This window comes from Triturus cristatus, chromosome 9, assembly GCF_964204655.1.
Source record: "Triturus cristatus chromosome 9, aTriCri1.1, whole genome shotgun sequence".
Classification (NCBI taxonomy): Eukaryota; Metazoa; Chordata; class Amphibia; order Caudata; family Salamandridae; genus Triturus; species Triturus cristatus.
The window spans coordinates 484474287-484494378 of record NC_140592.1 but is presented as its reverse complement, the minus strand read 5'-3'; the positions used below and the strand labels follow the sequence as shown (position 1 = coordinate 484494378).

The window sequence follows — 20092 nt, the reverse complement described above, 5'->3', positions numbered from 1 at the left end:
GCCCGGACTTGGTGAGCCGGGAGCTGCCGGGAGCACCGAGACGCGGCTGCAGGCCGAGGAGGTGGCACTGATCGGTAAGAGGCGACGGCGGACGCGGCTTGGTGGAGGAGACTGGCGGACTTCGGCTGTGGACCCTGGGCGCTACTTAGCACTGTGGAGAGGGTGCTGACCTCCATCTTATGTCCTGGTCGCGGCTGGGGCCGGGTGGCGAGGTCGAACCCAGTAGCGGCTCCGGGTGAGAGGTGGCTAGTGAGGACTGTCTGCCTGCGATCTGCTTGCCGTACGCTCTGTGCCTGGTGAAGGAGGTGAGCTTTGCCCTGGGACGCCCTGCTTCTGCCCTCCGCCGCAGAGCGATGGACCGCTCTTAGACAGCTGGGGGCCTACCTGCCTGTGCATTGCCGGTGGAAGTGACTGGGGGGAGTGGACACTGGCGACCTGTGGGGGCCTGGGGGACCTGGATTGCGGCTAACGGCTGCTGCTCCTCCTGCGCTGCCTTATAGACTGGTTGGAGCTTGGCAAGTGCCTGTGGAGGGCCAGGGACAGCGTTGAAGGGGACGATATCTTCGGGGCTGTGGGTCGCCCCCCAGGGGTGGTCTGCTGGCCACTCGATCGACAGCCGCGTTGCCTGGTTGGAGGCCTGCCTTGTGGTGCGGTGGGCCCCGGCGAGGGGGCGCGTGGCTCTGTGGCGCTCTTGGCCTGGCTGGCCGGGGAGCTGAGGTGCCTATGTGGGCCTTGGAGAGCTGAAAGGGACCTGACGCTGTGCGCTGTGGAGCCTGCATTGGCGGGGGTGAGTGGCACAGAGGCTGGCGGTGAGACCCACGCGGGAGTGTATTTGCTGGCCCTGAACTTCTGGTCTTTCGCTTGGGCCATATACGACCTGTTGCAGCCGCCCGGAGAAGGGATTGCCCTCGGGGGGGGGGGGGGGGGGCCTGGGTCTTCGGGAGGGGAGCAACATTGGCACCTTTGAAGCATGACTCGCACAAAGCCAGGGAAGGAGCCACCGGTGGCCTCCAAGGATGCCTCGGTCATCGACCTCTGGAGCAAGCCAGGCGCTGCGCCGATGGGCGCCACGCCGCCGGGAGCAGGAGCCTCTGCCGAGCCGGTCACTCAGTCCTTCATGGCGCTGTTCATGCAGGAGCTCAAGTCGGAAATTGGGTCACTTCGTACTGAAGTTCAAGCGTGTGTCAAGGACCTACGGAGAGACGTGGGGGAACAGGGAGGTCGAGTGGACGACATGGAGAAGACTCTGGATGCTCGCACGGAGGACCAGGAACACCTGTGGCAGCGGCTGGCGACTTTGGAGGAACAGCATGTCGAGCTCCAGATTAAACAGGAGGACTTGGAAAATAGGGAGCACCAAAACTACATACGCATCAGGGGTGTTCCAATTGGGGCGGAAGGCACAGACATCATGGCGTTTGTGGCGGACCTGCTCCATGATATTCGCGGGGACGACGATGCCTCGCCGCCGGCTCTGGATCGAGCGCACAGGGTCTCGGGACCACCTGGAAGGCCTGGACTCATCCCCGACATCCTGACACGGGTCCACTTCTTTGTCGAAAAAGAAGCAATACTCAAAGCGGCTAGAGATAAGTCCGAACTACTTTACAAAGGCAAACCTATCCAGCTGTACCAAGACTTGGCCCCCACGACTCTCCGACGCAGACGGGACTTCCGACCCGTCACTGACAAGCTGCGGGATCTCAACATCCGCTACCAATGGGGCCACCCCTTCGCCCTCATTTTTCAGTGGGAATCCAAGCGCCGGGTGCTACGTTCCTATCGAGAGGCGGCCCAGCTACTCCAAATTCAAGACTCCCCGCCGGCCATCCCCACGCGGCAGCCTGCGGCTCTCAGAGTCCCGCTGAAGCCGCAGTGGTCTGCGGTACGCCGCTCTCGACACCCTTCCTCCCCTGATGGCAGCAGAACATCGCGAGACAAGCAGGATATCATACAACATATAAAATCCTTGGAAGGTGGCATGTCGCTGTCTGGCTCACAGGCGTCTCTCCTCAAATGAGCCCTCACAAGATGGAAAGTCCTTCATGAAGATAATCTCAGAGTTCTACAGCCTTCTGGCTTGATTCGCATGTACTCGCCTCGGAGGCTTTCCCCTAATGTCCTCGGCGCCCAATCTGGAGGCGCGCTTCTGCCCGTTCTTCGGCGCACCACCCACTCTGCTGAAGAGGTGGCCCGGAGCGGGCCTTTGGTGATTTAGACTCATAGACTGGCGATGACGGACCCCACGCCTATCTTTGGGAGAGTGACATCTCCGGGACAGCTTGTGCCGTTGTGTCTGGCTACTCCCTAGACTGGAATAGGCTATGTTGGCCATGTTGGCCGTTTACGTATATTTGTTGTTCCACCTGTTCTTCCCCACCCTTCCTCCTCCCCCTTCCTTCGGTACCCTCTCGGCGGGGGGGACATGCTAGCGCGTGGAAGATTTGTGTGGGCATAGCCTTCCGAGTGGACCTGGGATAATGACCACTGAACCTTGCTGGAAGATCCTCTCCCTTAATGTGAAGGGGCTCAACTCGCCCAACAAGCGCCGCCAAATATGGCGGTATTTGCTACTCCAGAACCCCGATATAATCTTCCTTCAGGAGACCCACCTTCTTAGGGCTGACGTGGCCCGTATGGCCCACCCACGTTTCCCTCGGCAGTTTTGGGCCTCTGCGGCCACTAAGACAGCAGGGGTGGCTATTCTCTGCAGGGCGGGGTTAGCTCAAGGGGCTAATAAAGTGTTCAGGGATAGTGAGGGTCGGTTCTTGGAAGTTGAGGTCAGGAGAGGACATCGCACGCTCACCCTGTGTAACGTTTATGCCCCCAACCAGGGTCAGGATGCCTTCTTACGCAAGCTGATTAGGGAACACCTCGAGCCGGTGAATACGGACCTCATAGTTGGAGGCGACTTCAACTTGGTGTGGGATGCAGAGCTGGATCGCTGTGGGGGTGCCTTTCATGGGGTAGGGGCTATGTCTGCGGCTGTGAAGAACTCCCTGGGTGCTTTAAATTTAGTTGATATCTGGCGCTACCACTCCCCGGGCCTACGAGACTATACCTACTATTCGCATGCGCACCGCTCTTACTCTCGTATAGACCTGCTGCTCGTCTCACACTCTCTGCTCAAAGACATCATATCGGCGACACATTCTAATATTTCAATCTCCGATCATGCCCACGTGGAGTTGAGTTTACGCGAGCGCCTCACCCACCCTCCGCGGTTGTGTTTGGCGGTTCCCGGACCACGTCCTTCGAGACCCCGTGGATAGGGAGGAAATTCAGGCCGCTATCCTGGCATACTTTGAAGCAAATGACCTTCCAGGGACCCCCCTTCCCCTTTTGTGGGACGCGTTCAAGGCTACCATACGAGGTACCCTCACGGCTATAGCTGCAGCTTTATAAGAACAAGCTGACGCGGGAAGTCAAGACGCTTGAGAAGATGGACTAAGAGCGTCCGCTGGCAGCGCACAAACGACGCCTGGCCGTCCTTAGAGGCCAGCTTCGGGCGCGTAGAACGAATAAAGCGGAGCGTGCTCTGCTTGCGCTCAAGCAGCATTATTATGCAGGAGGCGACAAGGTGGGCTTTGTACTGGCACGGTGCCTGCATACACGGGCAGCCAAGGCCCACATCGCGAAGCTGCAAAAGGCAGATGGGTCATGGGCCACCGCGGAATCGGCAAAGCTCCAAATGTTTCGCGATTTTTATGCGACTTTATATACAGATGACCCACCTGCGGCGGATCTGATATTGTCTACTCTGGCCGCCTGTGATTGGGAACCACTAAGCGAGCGCCAGTCCGGGCTCCTGGAGGCCTCCATCACCTCGGCAGAAATTGCTGGCGCCCTGCGCGACCTTCCGTTGGGTAAAACGCCAGGCCCGGATGGGTTGCCGGTATCCTTCTATCGCGCCTTTTTGCCGCAATTACAACCATATCTTCTCAGTCTTTTTAACTCGTTTGATGAGTTGGTTGGACCCTCGCCGGACATGGAAATGGCCGAAATAGCAGCATCCCAAAGCCCGGAAGGATCATACCCTTTGCTCCTCTTATAGGCCCATCGCCCTATTAAATACGGATCTTAAGCTGTACACTAAACTTCTTGCTAAACGGCTCAGTGTCCATCTGCCCAATCTCATAGAGCCAGACCAGGTGGGGTTTATCCAACATCGCCAAGGTGCAGACAACATACGCCGAATAGCGCACATAGTCGGGAAGGCTAAACATTGGGGTATCCCAGCCTGCTTGTTATCGCTTGACGCCGAAAAAGCGTTCGATCGGGTGGACTGGTCGTTCCTCCGTGCGGTCTTACGGAAGGTGGGTCTGGGCCCAAAGATGGTGGCGCGCATTATGGCTCCCTATATCTCGCCGGTGGCTAGAGTGCGCGTAAATGGTCAGCTCACGCACCCTTTTCCCATCTGTAGGGGCACCCGACAGGGCTGTCCCCTGTCACCCCTGCTGTTCGCCCTTGTGGTGGAACCCCTCGCCATCATGATACGTCGGTCCCCCGACGTCCGCGGTATCTCTCTTCGAGGGGTGGAACATAAGATCGCCCTTTTCGCGGGTGACCTCCTTCTCAATCTATCTGACCCGCTGCGTTCATTGCCAGCAGTGCACTCGCTGCTTCAGGATTATGAAAGCGCCTCTGGGCTTAAAATCAACCACACGAAATCCTGGGCCCTCAATATTACGATCCCGGACGAGGACCTTGTGTCGCTACAGGCCTGCGTTCCTTATCAATGGGCGTCCCGGTCGGTGCGATACCTGGGCCTCAACTTGACCCCCGACCTGGCCACCTGGACGCAGGCTAACTGGCAGGAGTATAAACTCTCAGTCCTGGCCGACTTGCGTGCGTGGAAAGCTTTACCACTCTCTTGGCTTGGTCGACTCAACACGTTGAAAATGTCTATTCTGCCGAAGATCCTTTATCTCTTTCAAACGCTGCCGACACCTATTCCGGAGCACCAGATCCAGGGGCTCCAATGGGAGATTGTTGCCTTTATCTGGGGCGGAAAGAAACCACGCTTCTCTAACAAAATTTTGAAGCTCCCTCGGGATAGGGGCGGACTTGCCTGCCCAAACCTACTTGACTACTATTGGGCGTCGCATCTCCGCTATGTACTGGAATGGAGAGCATGGGAGAGTGAAAAGGTGTGGTTTCACATGGATCGGGCAGTCACCTGCCGCCCACTGTGGGACCACGCCTGGCTGCCTTGAGAGGCGCGCCATCGCAGCGCCTACCTGGCTGTCCCCACTAAAACGGTCCTTGAGATCTGGGACAAGGTGGCAGTTCGCAGGGGCCTTACCACCTTCCCGTCCCCTCACACTCCAATTCCGCGCAATCCGCAGTTCCCTCCGGCGTGTCGTCCGCCCTATTTTGCGAACTGGACAGAAACCGGTTGCAGGACGATAGGGAACCTATTTACAGGAGAGAATTTTAAATCCTTTGCTCAATGCCAGCAAGAATTTGGGCTAACAGAGAAGGACAAATTCCAGTACATCCAGCTCTGTCATTGGATTCAGGGCTTCTCCTTGATGCAGGCGGCCGCGCGGCCCTACACCCCATTCGAACAGCTAGCGCATACATTCGGCACCTATAAGGGGCTGATCTCCCGTATATATAAGGTGCTGCAGCATGCACAGCGCCTGGATCCCCACCCATATCAACTGCGATGGCAAAACGTCTCCAGTTCAGGTGTTACCCCTTCTCAATGGGCAAGGCTTTGGAGAGACATCCCTAAAACTTTACGTAGCATCCCCCAACAGGAGTCAGCTTACAAGGTAATGACCCAATGGTACTACACCCCCGTTCGACTTCAAAAGATGTTTCCTAGGACATCTCCTCTATGCTGGCGTTGTACTCAGGCGCTGGGAGACTTCATACATATTTGGTGGACATGCCCCTTTCTGGCTCTCTATTGGAAAGAGGTCCTCAGCCATATCAAAAAGGTTCTGGGGTACCCCCTGCCCGAGGATCCGCTTGTAGTCATCTTAGGCCTTAGACCAGCGACTATACGAGCTATGACGGGTCGTGATCGGCACCTTAGCCTCCACATGCTGTGTGCTGCCAAACAGACGGTGGCGCTTTACTGGAAGAAACCCGAAACGCCCTCCATCAATGTATGGTTTACCCGCTTGTGGCATGTGGTGGCGATGGAGTCGCTCACGGCACGTCTCCAATTTCGAGATACCCAGTTTAGGAAACCACGACTCCAGGCCCTTAAGCTCTTCGATGATGTGGTATGCCCTGCGGACCCAGGGGGTTTCTGGGGGTCTGCGGACAATAGGTAGGGTGTACCAGATACTGCCACCCCTCTCGGGGGGGGGAGGAACCCTGACTCTGAATGGTTGAGTCCACGGCCGCCATCGGATAGCGATAGTGTGGCCCGCACTCCCTCCCCCCGCCAAACCCGCCTACTCTACCCCAGTGCCTCCCCCCTTCTCCTCCTTTGCCCCGACCCCATCTCAGTTGGTTGACTACCGTATGGACATCCTTTGATACAGGGAATGTAGCGGAGGGTTCGTCCGCCGCCATACCAAGGTAAAGCTGGATTGCCCTACTGCCTGTTTTTCTATTGACATGTCTAGCCTAATAGATGTTATGCCACTTCATGCCCTGCGCGTCATTGGCGAACGATATTGTGCTTCCATAGAACTACGCTCCTGCCACTGTGACTTACTCAGGGGTACCTCTGTTGAAGAATGGGATAGGGGCATGGTAAAGAGGTCCTCCTGGCACTGTCCACCTGGATGGACGCTGACTGTGGGGAGGCGTTGCTCGATCTGTTCGTGTGCTGCTATATCTAGGGCAGCATAGACTCAGGTCCTGATGGAATTGCAGTGAGAAGGGTTTGGAAACCAGGAGGCCGCCCTACCGCCATGCACCGTACAGGGCATATAGCCCTCTAAGGGCGCGGGCGGCGCCTTTTGCATCTGCTATTGCTTGCTGGTACCCCCGCACTTGTCTGATATTGTTCATAAGACGTGCCGATTAGGCTGGATATAGAGCTTTTAGGGTGGGGGATTCTGTTCAATTGGGCGATTGTATCTAGACCTGTTCTTGGGTTATAGCATGACCTCATTGTCTCTTAGACCCCTGCATTTCACTATCTGAGTTTTTTGGCTGCCGGCCTATAAGGTTGTAGGCGAACAAGCTGTGTATTGGTTTTGGTGGGAACCTTAAAAATCAATAAAAAGTTGTTATAAAAAAAAAAAAAACTGCTGCAGGTTTATTACATACACCGTTATGTAATATGGTTGGTTATCTTACGGGTGATCCAAGGGCAGGCAACCATCTGGGCCGCCTGCCCGCCTGATGAGCCAAGCAGCACTGGGGCGAACCCCATCTGTGCTGCCCCTTCTGGTGATCCTCTTCCCGGATCACGTGACACATCGTTCCTTATTACTCACGCCCCTTTCAGGGTGGAGCGTAGCAAGGCAAGCCCCCGGTTGTTCAGGCCCACAACCGCCCGAAGGACTAACGGGGTGCCGACACGGTTTTCCAGGAACCACCCATGAGGCTCCTTGGCTTTGGCTCTGGCACCCCCTAGGGTGCTGCGCAGAGGTACCCTTCTGTACCTATTTGCTTCCAGATCGCCCTGTAACTCCGCCACAGCTCTGGAGGTGGCCCCTGTCGCCGCCAGACCCCCCACCAAAACAGCTATAGTCTTACCCGCAAACTCTCCTGTCTAGAGTCTCCTGCAAATCTAGATGAAAGAGAACATCCCTACTGGTTATAGATGCCCCATCTACATCCCAATAGCCCTTGACGTTAGCCTGGATCAGCTAGTGTCTGATGAAACAAAAGGCCCTTTTGGCCTGTGAAGTTGTGCCAAGAACTATTCACCCTGTGCGGGAAAGTTCCACTGTATCACATGACTCAGCCCCGTGCCAACTCTGGGCGGGACGATTGCAGACACCATGGCTCACATTGCCTCATCTGTTTGCTGATCTCACCTAGCTGCCGTCTTACAAGCACCGTGTGTGCCTGAACCTCTGCGTGCCCCATCTATGGGACAGCCGCCCACTTGCTAGGTGACCGCTCCCCCAACCCGCCTGCCTACTTTGGCTATTATGGCGAGAAGGAATATACTTAACCTTTGAACAGTCCCTTTGCTTGCTAAAACATGACACACAGGAGTGTTCATAACTAGAAGTGTGTGACAATGGGCAAGGGGCCCTCCTGCCCTTGCCATGTATCCCTTATTCCTTATGGGAATTTGACCGTTCAGTTCCCCCTGTGGTGGAACCCCCTAGGCATACGGCTTAGAGAATCTGTCTGATTTAAGCAGTACGCCCTTGACGTTAGCTTGGATCAGCTAGTGTCTGCTGAAACAAAAAGCCCTTTTGGCCTGTGAAGTTGTGCCAAGAACTATTCACCCCGTGCGGGAAAGTTCCACTGCATCACATGACTCAGCCCCGTGCCAACTCTGGGCGGGACGATTGCAGACACCATGGCTCACATTGCCCCATCTATTTGCTGATCTCACCTAGCTGCCGTCTTTCAAGCACCGTGTGTGCCTGAACCTCTGCGTGCCCCATCTATGGGACAGCCGCCCACTTGCTAGGTGACCGCTCCCCCAACCCGCCTGCCTATTTTGGCTATTATGGCGAGAAGGATTATACTTAACCTTTGAACGGTCCCTTTGCTTGCTAAAACATGACGCACAGGAGTGTTCATAACTAGAAGTGTGTGACAATGGGCAAGGGGCCCTCCTGCCCTTGCCATGTATCCCTTATTCCTTATGGGAATTTGACCGTTCAGTTCCCCCTGTGGGGGAACCCCCTAGGCATACGGCTTAGAGAATCTGTCTGATTTAAGCAGTACGCCCTTGACGTTAGCTTGGATCAGCTAGTGTCTGCTGAAACAAAACGCCCTTTTGCGCTGTGAAGTTATGCCAAGCACTATTCACCTCACGCGGGAAAGTTACACTGCGTCACATGACTCAGCCCCGTACCAACTCTGGGCGGGACAGTTTCAGACACCCTGGCTCACGATGCCCCACCTATTTGCTGATCACTCTGGCTGCCGCCCTTCTAGCACCGTGTGTGTCTGGAAACATGTGTCTCCCATCTCTGGGACAGCAGCTCACTTGTTAGGAGACCGTTCCTAGCTCCGCTTCCCAACTTAGGCTATTAGGGCGAGAAGGATTATGCTTAACCTTGGCACAGTCTCTTTACTTGCTAAATCACTGTCCTTGGGCGTGCTTGGGCTTGCCTCCTTCTCCCCTCCTCCCGGTGGGCTGTTTTCGGGGCTTGGTAGTGTGCTTGGAGTCTTCCTCAGTGAGAGCCGAGAAAAGAAGAACAAAAAAAACAACAAAAAAATATTGTATTAGGAGCGGGCTGAGGGATTCCAATATGGACCTCCACCTAACACCCAGGTGATTTTGTGCTCATGCAGTGGTTTGGTAGTGCTTTACAATTCCCACCACTTCCCAACTGCGAAATAACGAAAAAATGGCACTTGCCTCTGGCCACGGCCCTCCTGGGTCGTGGCAGAGGGGGTCCAGACGTCCCTCTCACTCCCTGGACGAATGGATTGCTCAGCGTTATCACTGGGCTGGCTCCCGATGTCAGCCCCTGACTCTTCTCCTCCGAGGCCTTCTACCCTGGGCTCCTCACTCCTGGGCTCTTCTCTCCTGGGCTCCTCACTCCTGGGCTCTTCTCTCCTGGGCTCCTCACTCCTGGGCTCTTCTCTCCGTGCGTTTTCCCCCAGCAGCCGTTCTCCATTCACGAGCGCGTCTCTCTCCTCTTTCCGCGCTCTTCCTGCTTTGGCTGCAGCAGCGCTCACGTGACCCGTGAGCCGCGCTGCTGCAGCGGTGATCAGCTCGCCCTTTGGAGGCACTGCGGTGGCCATCTTGGGTGTCCCGATCGCAGGACTACACTGCCCCTCCGTTGAATATGGACGTTCGGGCCATATTGAGACCGGATGGCGGGATAGGAAATCCACATTCTTTTGATGCTTGCCAGGTAGATGCAGGGTCTGAAAAGAGAAGGGTTGAAGGGACAAAAACAATCGAAGGATTTTTGGATTGGTGTCTTTATGAGAGGCCAACCAGGTTAAGGGGGCATGGTCTGTCACTAAAAAGAATGTGCGACCTAACAGATAATACTGGAGTGCTTCCATGGCCCATTTGATAGCTAGGCATTCTTTTTCTATAGTGGCATAATGTTGTTCCCTGGGAAACAGCTTTCGGCTAAGGAATAACACAGGTTTAAGATACCCTTGGGTGTCTGGCTGGGACAGAACCGCTCCTATTTCCCTGTTTGAGGCATCGGTCTGCAAGACAAAAGGCTTTTCGAAGTCCGGACACATTAATACTGGCGCTGTACACAAAAGGGACTTCAGGGTATGGAAACTGTTTTCTTGTGCTTCTGTCCACTCTAGCTTCTTGTCGGGGTGTCGTTGGGCCAACAAGTCGGTAAGAGGGCTAGCTATGTCTGCAAATCGGGGTATAAACCGTCGGTAGTATCCCACCAACCCTAGAAATGACCTTATCTCCTTCTTGGTACTAGGGCGTGGTATGTTCTGTACTGCTTCTAACTTGTTATGCTGAGGGCGTATCGTACCGGCTCGAATGGTATAACCCAGATATTCTATTTGATTGGATGCTAATGTGGTTTTCTTGGGATTGAGTGTAAGTCCTGCCAGAGACAAGGTGGAGAAAACTTGGTTTAAATGCACAATATGGGTGTTCCAGTCTGAGCTGTAGACAACTATATCATCGAGGTATGCCATAGCGTATGGTTGGTGGTGTTTTAAGAGGACGTCCATTAGTCTTTGGAAGGTGGCGGGGGCACCGTGAAGACCAAAGGGCATAACATTAAAATGATACAACCCGGAAGGTGTTGAGAAGGCTGTCTTTTCTTTGGCGTCGGGGCTGAGAGGTATCTGCCAGTACCCCTTGGTTAAATCAATAGTGGACATCACCGTTGCCCCTCCCAGGCATTCCACCAATTTGTCTACACAGGGCATGGAATGACTGTCGAACTTGGAGTGGGCATTTAGTTGACGAAAGTCTACACAAAAGCGAAGGCTACCGTCGGGTTTGGGTACAAGGACTACCGGGGAGCACCACTCACTTTGAGAGGGCTCGATCATACCTGTTTGCAGCATAGTTTCCATCTCCTGTTGTACAGCCGATCGTCGGGCTGCAGGGATCCTATAGGGTTTGAGCTTTATTACCTTTCCACCTTCTGTTTTGATATCGTGTTGCACTAGGGATGTACGGCCAGGCGTACTAGAGCACAGCCCTGAATAATGGTCCAAGAGCTCGTACAACTGCTGTTGTTGGTGGGACGTTAAGTTGTCCCCAACCTTGGGTCTCTCTGGTGTGGCCTCCGGGGAAGTTGGGAAAGTGAATTCTAAAGGCTTTGTGAGGGTGACGTGCTTGACCGCAACTCCACTCGATGGAGTAGGGTCTTCCCATTTTTTCAGTAGGTTAATATGATAGATTTGGTCCTCTTTTCCCTTATGGGGAACGTCTACCCTATAGCTGACAGGGGCCACTTTTTCTTTTACGGTATAGGGCCCTTGCCAAGTCGCCAACAATTTTTTTTCACATGATGGGAGGAGGATTAATACCTTAGCCCCTACGTTCAAACACCTAGCCTTGGCGGTTTTATCGTAATAGGTCTTTATGGTTCTATTATATCGCTCAACTAGGTTGTCTGTTTGTGGATGATAGACAGCTGTTCTGATATGGCGAACATTGAGCAGGTTGCATATTTCTTTCATAAGGCGGGACATGAACGGTGTTCCTTGATCGGTCAGTAGCTCACAAGGAAACCCTACGCGAGAAAAGAAGGAAACCATGGCTTGGGCTACTGAGAGAGTAGTGGTACTGGTAAGGGGGATAGCCTCGGGATATCTGGCAGCATAATCTACCAGTACAAGAATGTACTGATGGCCTCTTGCGGAGGGAGGAAGGGGGCCTACCAAATCCATACCAACCCTTTTAAATGGGACATCGATAATGGGTAGGGGGTAAAGAGGGGCTTTTCTGTCAGGTGATGGATTAACCAGTTGGCATCTAGGACAGTGTCACTCTTGCTACTAGACTTACTTGGTTGAAGTCGAGGACGATAGCCAGCATCCACGGGAGCGAAGAATAGGGTTACCCCTCTGCCCTAAGGTATCTCTATCCTCAGTGATATCGTTACAACTGAGAAATAAATGACACCTCTGGGAAGAGCTGGGAACATACAGGGAGCTCTGGGTAGTAGGGCAGTGGTGGTTAGGTCTTGATGAATATAGGCCAGGTACACGTAAGAAGCACTGCAGCGGTTTCAAAACAAATAACAGGGAGACAAAAGGAAAGGAGAGAAGGACAAATTAGTATAGAGAAGGTACTAAGCAGAAGCACTCTTTGTTCCCTCTCCCTATGAGCAGAAAGAAGAGTATGAGGCTAAGAGGTTGTGTACCTTCTTTCGTGTGGTAGCTAACAATGAGAGGAGGTCAACTCTAGAACAGTTCGTCCAAGGAGAAGCCAATGCAGGGGAGAGTCGTATGGCCGGTTGAAATTGTCAATAAAGTTTTTTGTATGGCTGGTTGGAATTGTCAATAAAGTTTTTTGTAGAAAGCAAAACCAAAATGAAGTTCACACCGTTTATCCACGGTCAATGACTGCAGACTAAGTCTTTACCAACAACAGCCTTGGAAAATGGGGTGGAGAAAATCACAACTGAACAAGAGGTGAATGGAGTCACAATTACTCGCTTTATGCAGGAAGCGTTCATTGCGTTCAACGTACCGTTAACGCAGCTGTCACAAGAGTATGCCGTCTCCCGCTGACTGCTGACTCCATGGACCCTTCGTGAAGAAGAATGTAGAACTCCCTTGGTCCAACGCGGAAGGAATAGAATCCCGACTATGTTCCCAGCGGGGAAAGGATAGGAAGTGAATGAATCCCAGCAGGCGTCACGATTGGAGGACCCAAGTACTGAGCAACAAAAAGAGGACTCCCAGTTGCGGGAGCAGTTCTCAGAGCCCAATGACCAGGAGGGCTTACACCGGTCACAACCAAAGCAAGGCAGAACAACAGCAAGAGTAGACACGAGTTGCTAGCAGAGCGTCTGCGTTCCGAGGTAGGCGGACATCCAGGAATTCCAAATACAGGGGTGGCGAGGTTTCAACGAGGTTCCCAAGAGCTTCGAAAGCCAAGCAATGAATGCAAAGAGGGGCTTGGTTTTAAGCACATGTTCAACCAATCAGCTTGTTAGCTTACAGAAGGGGATGGTACACAACCTAGAAGGGGATGGTACACAACCTAGAGCCAGCCAGATGCATTATGGGTATTGTAGTGGGAAAGTAGTGAGTGCGGAAACAGTGCAAGTGGAGGCGCGTGTAACAGTTCTCCCCCCCAAAGGCCTATTCACAGGTCGAGGTTTGTCCGGAAATAAAGCATGAAAGCGTCTAACGAGACGAGGGGCATGAATATGTTCAGCAGGTTCCCATGACCTATCTTCTGGTGCATATCCCACCCAGTCTACCAAGTACTGGAGCCTACCTCTTTTCCTTCGGGAATCGAGTATTCGTTTAACTTCATACTCCAATTGTCCTTCAACCGAAATGGGGGGAGGAGGGGGTTCCGGACAAGAAGGGGGTTCGTATTTCTTTAGTAACGAAACATGAAACACTGGGTGGATTTGGAATTCAGGGGGCAATTCAAGTTTGAGGGCTACAGGGTTGATGATACGGGAGACAGTGAAAGGCCCTACGTATCGTGGTTGGAGTTTTCTTGGCCCAGCTTATCTAAGATTTTTTGTAGCCAACCATACTTGTTCTCCCACGACATAACTGGGGGCAGGGAGTCTATGTTTGTCAGCTTGCTCTTTCATATGATGTTTAGCTTCTTGTAGTCGTTGTTTAGCTGTTTCCCAAATGGACAATAACTGTGCATGATGTGCATCTACCGCAGGAATGTCTGTCAATGAGGGCGGGAGGTGTATAGGTAAACACAGAGGATGATGACCTGTCACAAAATAGAAAGGGGAAACCTGAGTGGCTGCGTGACACGTGTTGTTGTAAGCAAACTCTGCTAGAGGTAAAGCTCGTACCCATTTACTGGTAACTGTTCCTAGCAGACACCTTAAATACTGTTCTAGGGTATGGTTTGTCCTTTCTGTCTGTCCATCTGTTTGGGGGTGGTATGCTGAGGACAGCCGGTGATCTATTTGTAGAGTGCTACACAAGCCCTGCCAAAACCGGGAAATGAACTGGGGGCCTCTGTCTGAAACTATGATAGAAGGTAAACCATGTAATCTCACAATCTGTTGTATGAAGATGTGAATGAGCTCTTTAGCTGAGGGTATCTTCTTAAGAGGAACGAAATGGGCCATCTTGGATAACATATCCACTACCACAAAGATGGTCTGATATCCTTGACACAAAGGTAAGTCAGTAATGAAATCCATGCTAATGGATGACCAGGGAGAATGTGGGATAGGCAAGGGTTGTAACAATCCCGCTGGAGCGCAATGAAGGGCCTTTTGTCTTGCACATGTGGGGCAAGCCTTCACATACTCTAGTATGTCTTGTGTCATTCCCTTCCACCAGAACCAGCGTTGACAAGAGTGGATAGTCTTATCCCCTCCAGGATGACCCGCCAAGGGAGACGAATGACACCAGTCCAAAAGTAATCTTTTGAGTTCTTGAGAAGGAACAAATAAACGTCCCTTGTGAAAAAACTGCCCCTTGTCAATGGTATTAAGGGGATTACGCAACCATTCTTCCTTATTCAGGTTGGAATATTCAGAGGCGAGTCGGGTCATAAAGAAATCTTCCTGTTCTGCATCTTCTAGGGCCCCGATCTTATGTTCTGGTATGATTAGAGGGGGACTTTCTTCAATGTTTTTATTTTCTTTCCCTATTCGTGATAGGGCATCGGCTTTACCATGCTTTGAACCAGGTTGGAAATGGATAACAAAGTCGTATTCACTGAAAAAGGACACCCACCTCATCTGCCTTGGAGTTAGGGCCTTGGCGGATTTAAAAAACTGTAAATTTCGATGATCTGAGTATATTGTGATGACATGTGGGGATCCTAAAAGATAATGTCTCCATTCTTGAAAAGCCAGTTTTATAGCTAATAACTCTCTCTCCCCTATGGTGTAATTTTGTACAGCTTTAGAGAGAGTCTTGGAGAAATACGCCACTGGATGCAATGTGCCATGTTGAGGATGTCTCTGTGAAAGAATTCCCCCCACCGCATATTGGGAAGCGTCCGCTTCCAAATAGAATGGTTGTGCAGTGTCAGGATGTCTGATAACTGGGGCTGTCATGAACTTTAGCTTGAGAGCTTGAAATGCTTGTTCAGCCTTGTCATCCCAATGAAATGTTACTCCTTTCTTAAGAAGCCTGGTGATGGGGGCAATGAGGTCTGAGAAATGTTCAATAAATCGCCTATAAAAATTGGCGAATCCTAAAAACGACTGGATCTCTTTCACTGAACTAGGACTGGTCCATTTGATTATGGCATCCACCTTAGATGAATTCATATGAATGCCTTCAGGTGAGATAACAAATCCCAGAAAATCCACCTTGGTGGTATGAAACAGACATTTGTCGAGTTTGGCAAAGAGATGGTTTTCTTGTAACTTTTGCAAGATCAGGCGTACGTGTTGTGTATGTTCTTCTGTGGTTTGCGAGAACACCAGGATGTCATCAATATAGACAATCACAAAGACGTCTAAGTATTCTCGCAAAATGTCATTAATAAAAAACTGAAAAGCAGCAGGAGCATTGCATAAGCCAAAAGGCATTACGCAGTATTCAAAAAGTCCAAACTTTGTGCGAAAAGCCGTTTTCCATTCATCTCCTTGCCTAACGCGAATTAAGTGATAGGCACCCCTTAGATCTAACTTGGTGAAGATTTTAGCATTCCGAACCTGGTCAAGAAGAGTGGAAATGAGCGGCAGAGGGTATTTGTTTTTTACTGTGACTTTATTGAGGGCTCTATAATCCAGACATGCTCTTAATCCCCCTTCCCGCTTGGGAATAAAAAAAATGGGAGAGGAGACTGGTGAGGTAGAATGCCGGATAAAGCCCTTCTTCAGCATATCTTGCAAATAGTCGTATAGGTATTTGTTTTCCGACTCTGTGAGAGCGTATATTCTGCTCACTGGCAAGATAGCCCCTGGAAGCAAATCAATACGGCAATCATAAGCCCTATGAGGGGGCAACGCAACGGCTTTAACATCATCAAAGACATCCTTAAATGATGTATATTCCGAAGGCAATTCCATGGTCCCAGAAGAATCCATAGCGCAACATAACGATGTATGCCATGTGGGGGACTCTTGATAACAGTGCAATAGGCAATAATGAGACCGAAGGGTAACCGTACGGGCTACCCAGTCTATCTGAGGATTATGGACTGGTAGCCAAGGTACCCCTAGAATTGCCCCAAAGTTGGGTGTATCAATTAAATCAAACTGGATGGTTTCTGAGTGTCCATTGTCACAGACCATAGTCATCTCCGGTGTTTGAAAGGCTAGTAGTCCAGAAGACAAAGCAGTCCCATCCACTGCGCTGATTTTCTCAGGGTGAGTCTTGGGCACGAATTCTATCCCTAGAGACTTGGCCAGTTTGATGTCAAAAAAGTTTCCTGTAGCTCCACAGTCAAGGAGTACAGGCATGTTTTGTTTATATTGAGAAGGAAGTATTAACACTACCATTAAGTTGAAATGCTTGGGTACCAGGGGAACTGAATTTGCCAATACATGAGAGGTCTGCACTACCGAAAGACTTGAAGGGTCGACCTCTGAATCCCTCAAGTCCGTCAGTTTTCCGAGGTAGTAGCATTCCCACTGAGAACAGGTGGAGGTTTCATCGGACTTTTTGGTTTTATAGGACATTCCCTCGCATAGTGACCTCCTTTTCCGCAATATAAACATAAATTAAGCTTTCTTCTCTTATCTTTTTCAACACTAGATAACGGACCTCTTATGCTTCCTATTTGCATGGGCTCACCTAGATCTTTCTTCTCGGTCTTCCCTAACAAAATGCGAGGTGCCTCTGGTTTAAACTTTTCACCTCTTCTCTCGCTTAAGCGGTGATCCAATTTCACTACTAGATCAATGAATGAGGAACAGTCCTCCGGGGGATCCACAATTTGGGAAAGGATATCCTTAAGTTCGTCCTTAAGACCTCGATAAAACAAGGAAGTTCTCTTCTCCTCAGGCCAATGTGTTTCACTAACTAATCTGTTGAAAGTAGTGATGTAAGTCAGTAGGTCTTTAGAACCCTGTTTTAATCCAAGTAATTCATTATCACTAGCTTGCATGTATGAGTGCCGAGCGAAAAGATTTTTCATCTTGTCTGTGAAAAGGTTTAGGTTGTAGAGGATGGGGTCGTTATTTTCTACCAGGGGCACTGCCCATTGTGCGGCATTACCCGATAAATAGGAGATAATAAACGCCACCTTGGATTCGTCATTAGGGAAGGAAGAGGCTCGACAAAGAAACTGGAGGTGACATTGATTTATGAATACCCCATACTTGCTACTGTCTCCACTAAACCTCTCAGGCATAGCTAAGGGGGTAGGTGATGGTGTAAGCACAGTAACATTAACAGGTGCATCTTCTCTGTCTCTACATGGAGGTTCCGTAATACCTGGGGTATGCAAAGGACCAGTGAAGGTAGCAGGTCGTATATAAGTCTTTTTTGGTTTGGTAACAACTTCCTCTACGCTAGCCCCCCTTCTCCCTTGGTTCTTACACAGCTCCAACTCTGTGGCTAATCTATGATTCTCTGACCGTAACCAACTGAGTTCTGTCTGAAGAGTGACTACCGTGGAGGTCAATTCGTGCATAGTGATTTCAGGATTTGCACTGGCCTGTGTAGTGTCCATCTTCGCTCGGGGGACGTGTAAATCGTGGGCTTGGCTTTCTGTCACTCTTGCTACTAGACTTACTTGGTTGAAGTCGAGGACGATAGCCAGCATCCACGGGAGCGAAGAATAGGGTTACCCCTCTGCCCTAAGGTATCTCTATCCTCAGTGATATCGTTACAACTGAGAAATAAATGACACCTCTGGGAAGAGCTGGGAACATACAGGGAGCTCTGGGTAGTAGGGCAGTGGTGGTTAGGTCTTGATGAATATAGGCCAGGTACATGTAAGAAGCACTGCAGCGGTTTCAAAACAAATAACAGGGAGACAAAAGGAAAGGAGAGAAGGACAAATTAGTATAGAGAAGGTACTAAGCAGAAGCACTCTTTGTTCCCTCTCCCTATGAGCAGAAAGAAGAGTATGAGGCTAAGAGGTTGTGTACCTTCTTTCGTGTGGTAGCTAACAATGAGAGGAGGTCAACTCTAGAACAGTTCGTCCAAGGAGAAGCCAATGCAGGGGAGAGTCGTATGGCCGGTTGAAATTGTCAATAAAGTTTTTTGTATGGCTGGTTGGAATTGTCAATAAAGTTTTTTGTAGAAAGCAAAACCAAAATGAAGTTCACACCGTTTATCCACGGTCAATGACTGCAGACTAAGTCTTTACCAACAACAGCCTTGGAAAATGGGGTGGAGAAAATCACAACTGAACAAGAGGTGAACGGAGTCACAATTACTCGCTTTATGCAGGAAGCGTTCATTGCGTTCAACGTACCGTTAACGCAGCTGTCACAAGAGTATGCCGTCTCCCGCTGACTGCTGACTCCACGGACCCTTCGTGAAGAAGAATGTAGAACTCCCTTGGTCCAACGCGGAAGGAATAGAATCCCGACTATGTTCCCAGCGGGGAAAGGATAGGAAGTGAATGAATCCCAGCAGGCGTCACGATTGGAGGACCCAAGTACTGAGCAACAGAAAGAGGACTCCCAGTTGCGGGAGCAGTTCTCAGAGCCCAATGACCAGGAGGGCTTACACCGGTCACAACCAAAGCAAGGCAGAATAACAGCAAGAGTAGACACGAGTTGCTAGCAGAGCGTCCGCGTTCCGAGGTAGGCGGACATCCAGGAATTCCAAATACAGGGGTGGCGAGGTTTCAACGAGGTTCCCAAGAGCTTCGAAAGCCAAGCAATGAATGCAAAGAGGGGCTTGGTTTTAAGCACATGTTCAACCAATCAGCTTGTTAGCTTACAGAAGGGGATGGTACACAACCTAGAAGGGGATGGTACACAACCTAGAGCCAGCCAGATGCATTATGGGTATTGTAGTGGGAAAGTAGTGAGTGCGGAAACAGTGCAAGTGGAGGCGCGTGTAACAGACAGAAGGCACAAAATCTCGACACTTCCCTGTAAACCCCTGGCCAGTAGAACCTCTCCAGTAGGTATTTGAGGGTATGCTCCTGCCCATAATGTCCGCCCCCAGCTTGGTTATGAGCGAGATGTAAAGCCTGTTCCCTAAAAGCCATGGGGATAACTAACCGCTCTACGGGTTTAGTAGGGGACTCACAAATTATATAGAGAAGACCACTTTTGACACGAAAATAAGGGCCTACCTTTTTGTGGTCTTCCTGTTCTGCTGCTTGTTTCCAGGCGTGTACTAACGTACTGTCTTCTCGCTGGTCCACCCTGAAACTCCGGGTTGGCATAAGTCCACTCTCTGGGGAGGAAAGAAAACATGTGACAGGCGATTCGGAAGGCTGTCTCTACCATTCCCTTTCTCTCCTTTTTTCTGCCCTTGTTTTGTTCACCTTTGTTGGGGTGCCTTGTATATCTGTCACAGAAAAAGGAGCTTCTCTCAGCCAGTCTCGGTCCGAGGCTCCCTTTGCTAAGTTGGCTACGTATTTATTAAAGTTTGGGAGATCGGTACCCAACAGGACTTTCTCCACCAAGACTGGTACTACTCCTACTTTCCTGACCTGAGGTTCTCCGTCAATTTCTAAGACGACCTCTGCCAAGGGATAGGAACGTATGTCCCCATGAATACATGAAACCTGTATTTCGTCTTCAGTTGATATTTGGTTAGGGGGAATCAACTCTCTACAGACGATACTGTGATGACACCCTGTATCTAATAGGGCCTCTACTGGTTTCCCATTCAGACGAATAGTCATGTTATACCGCCCTTGTGATCTACCCATCATTAAGACCCGGCTTCGTGACACCCCTATGTCCATAGGCTCTGCTCCTTCTATTTTTAGGGGGCAGTTTCG

At 51.0% G+C, this 20092-nt stretch overlaps 1 protein-coding gene across 2 annotated transcripts in view; it reads right to left on the bottom strand.

Moving 5' to 3' along the window:
• Nucleotides 1-20092, bottom strand: part of DPP3 (dipeptidyl peptidase 3) — a 533904-nt gene that overhangs the window by 500529 nt on the left and 13283 nt on the right. Inside the window, exon 2 of one of the 2 annotated variants that reach the window (XM_085625440.1) lies at nt 19436-19539. The exons of the other annotated variant lie outside the window; for it this stretch is intronic. Coding sequence (XP_085481566.1) covers nt 19436-19539 — 104 coding nt within the window. The remainder of the gene's footprint in view (nt 1-19435; nt 19540-20092) is intronic. 2 annotated transcript variants of the gene reach the window in all.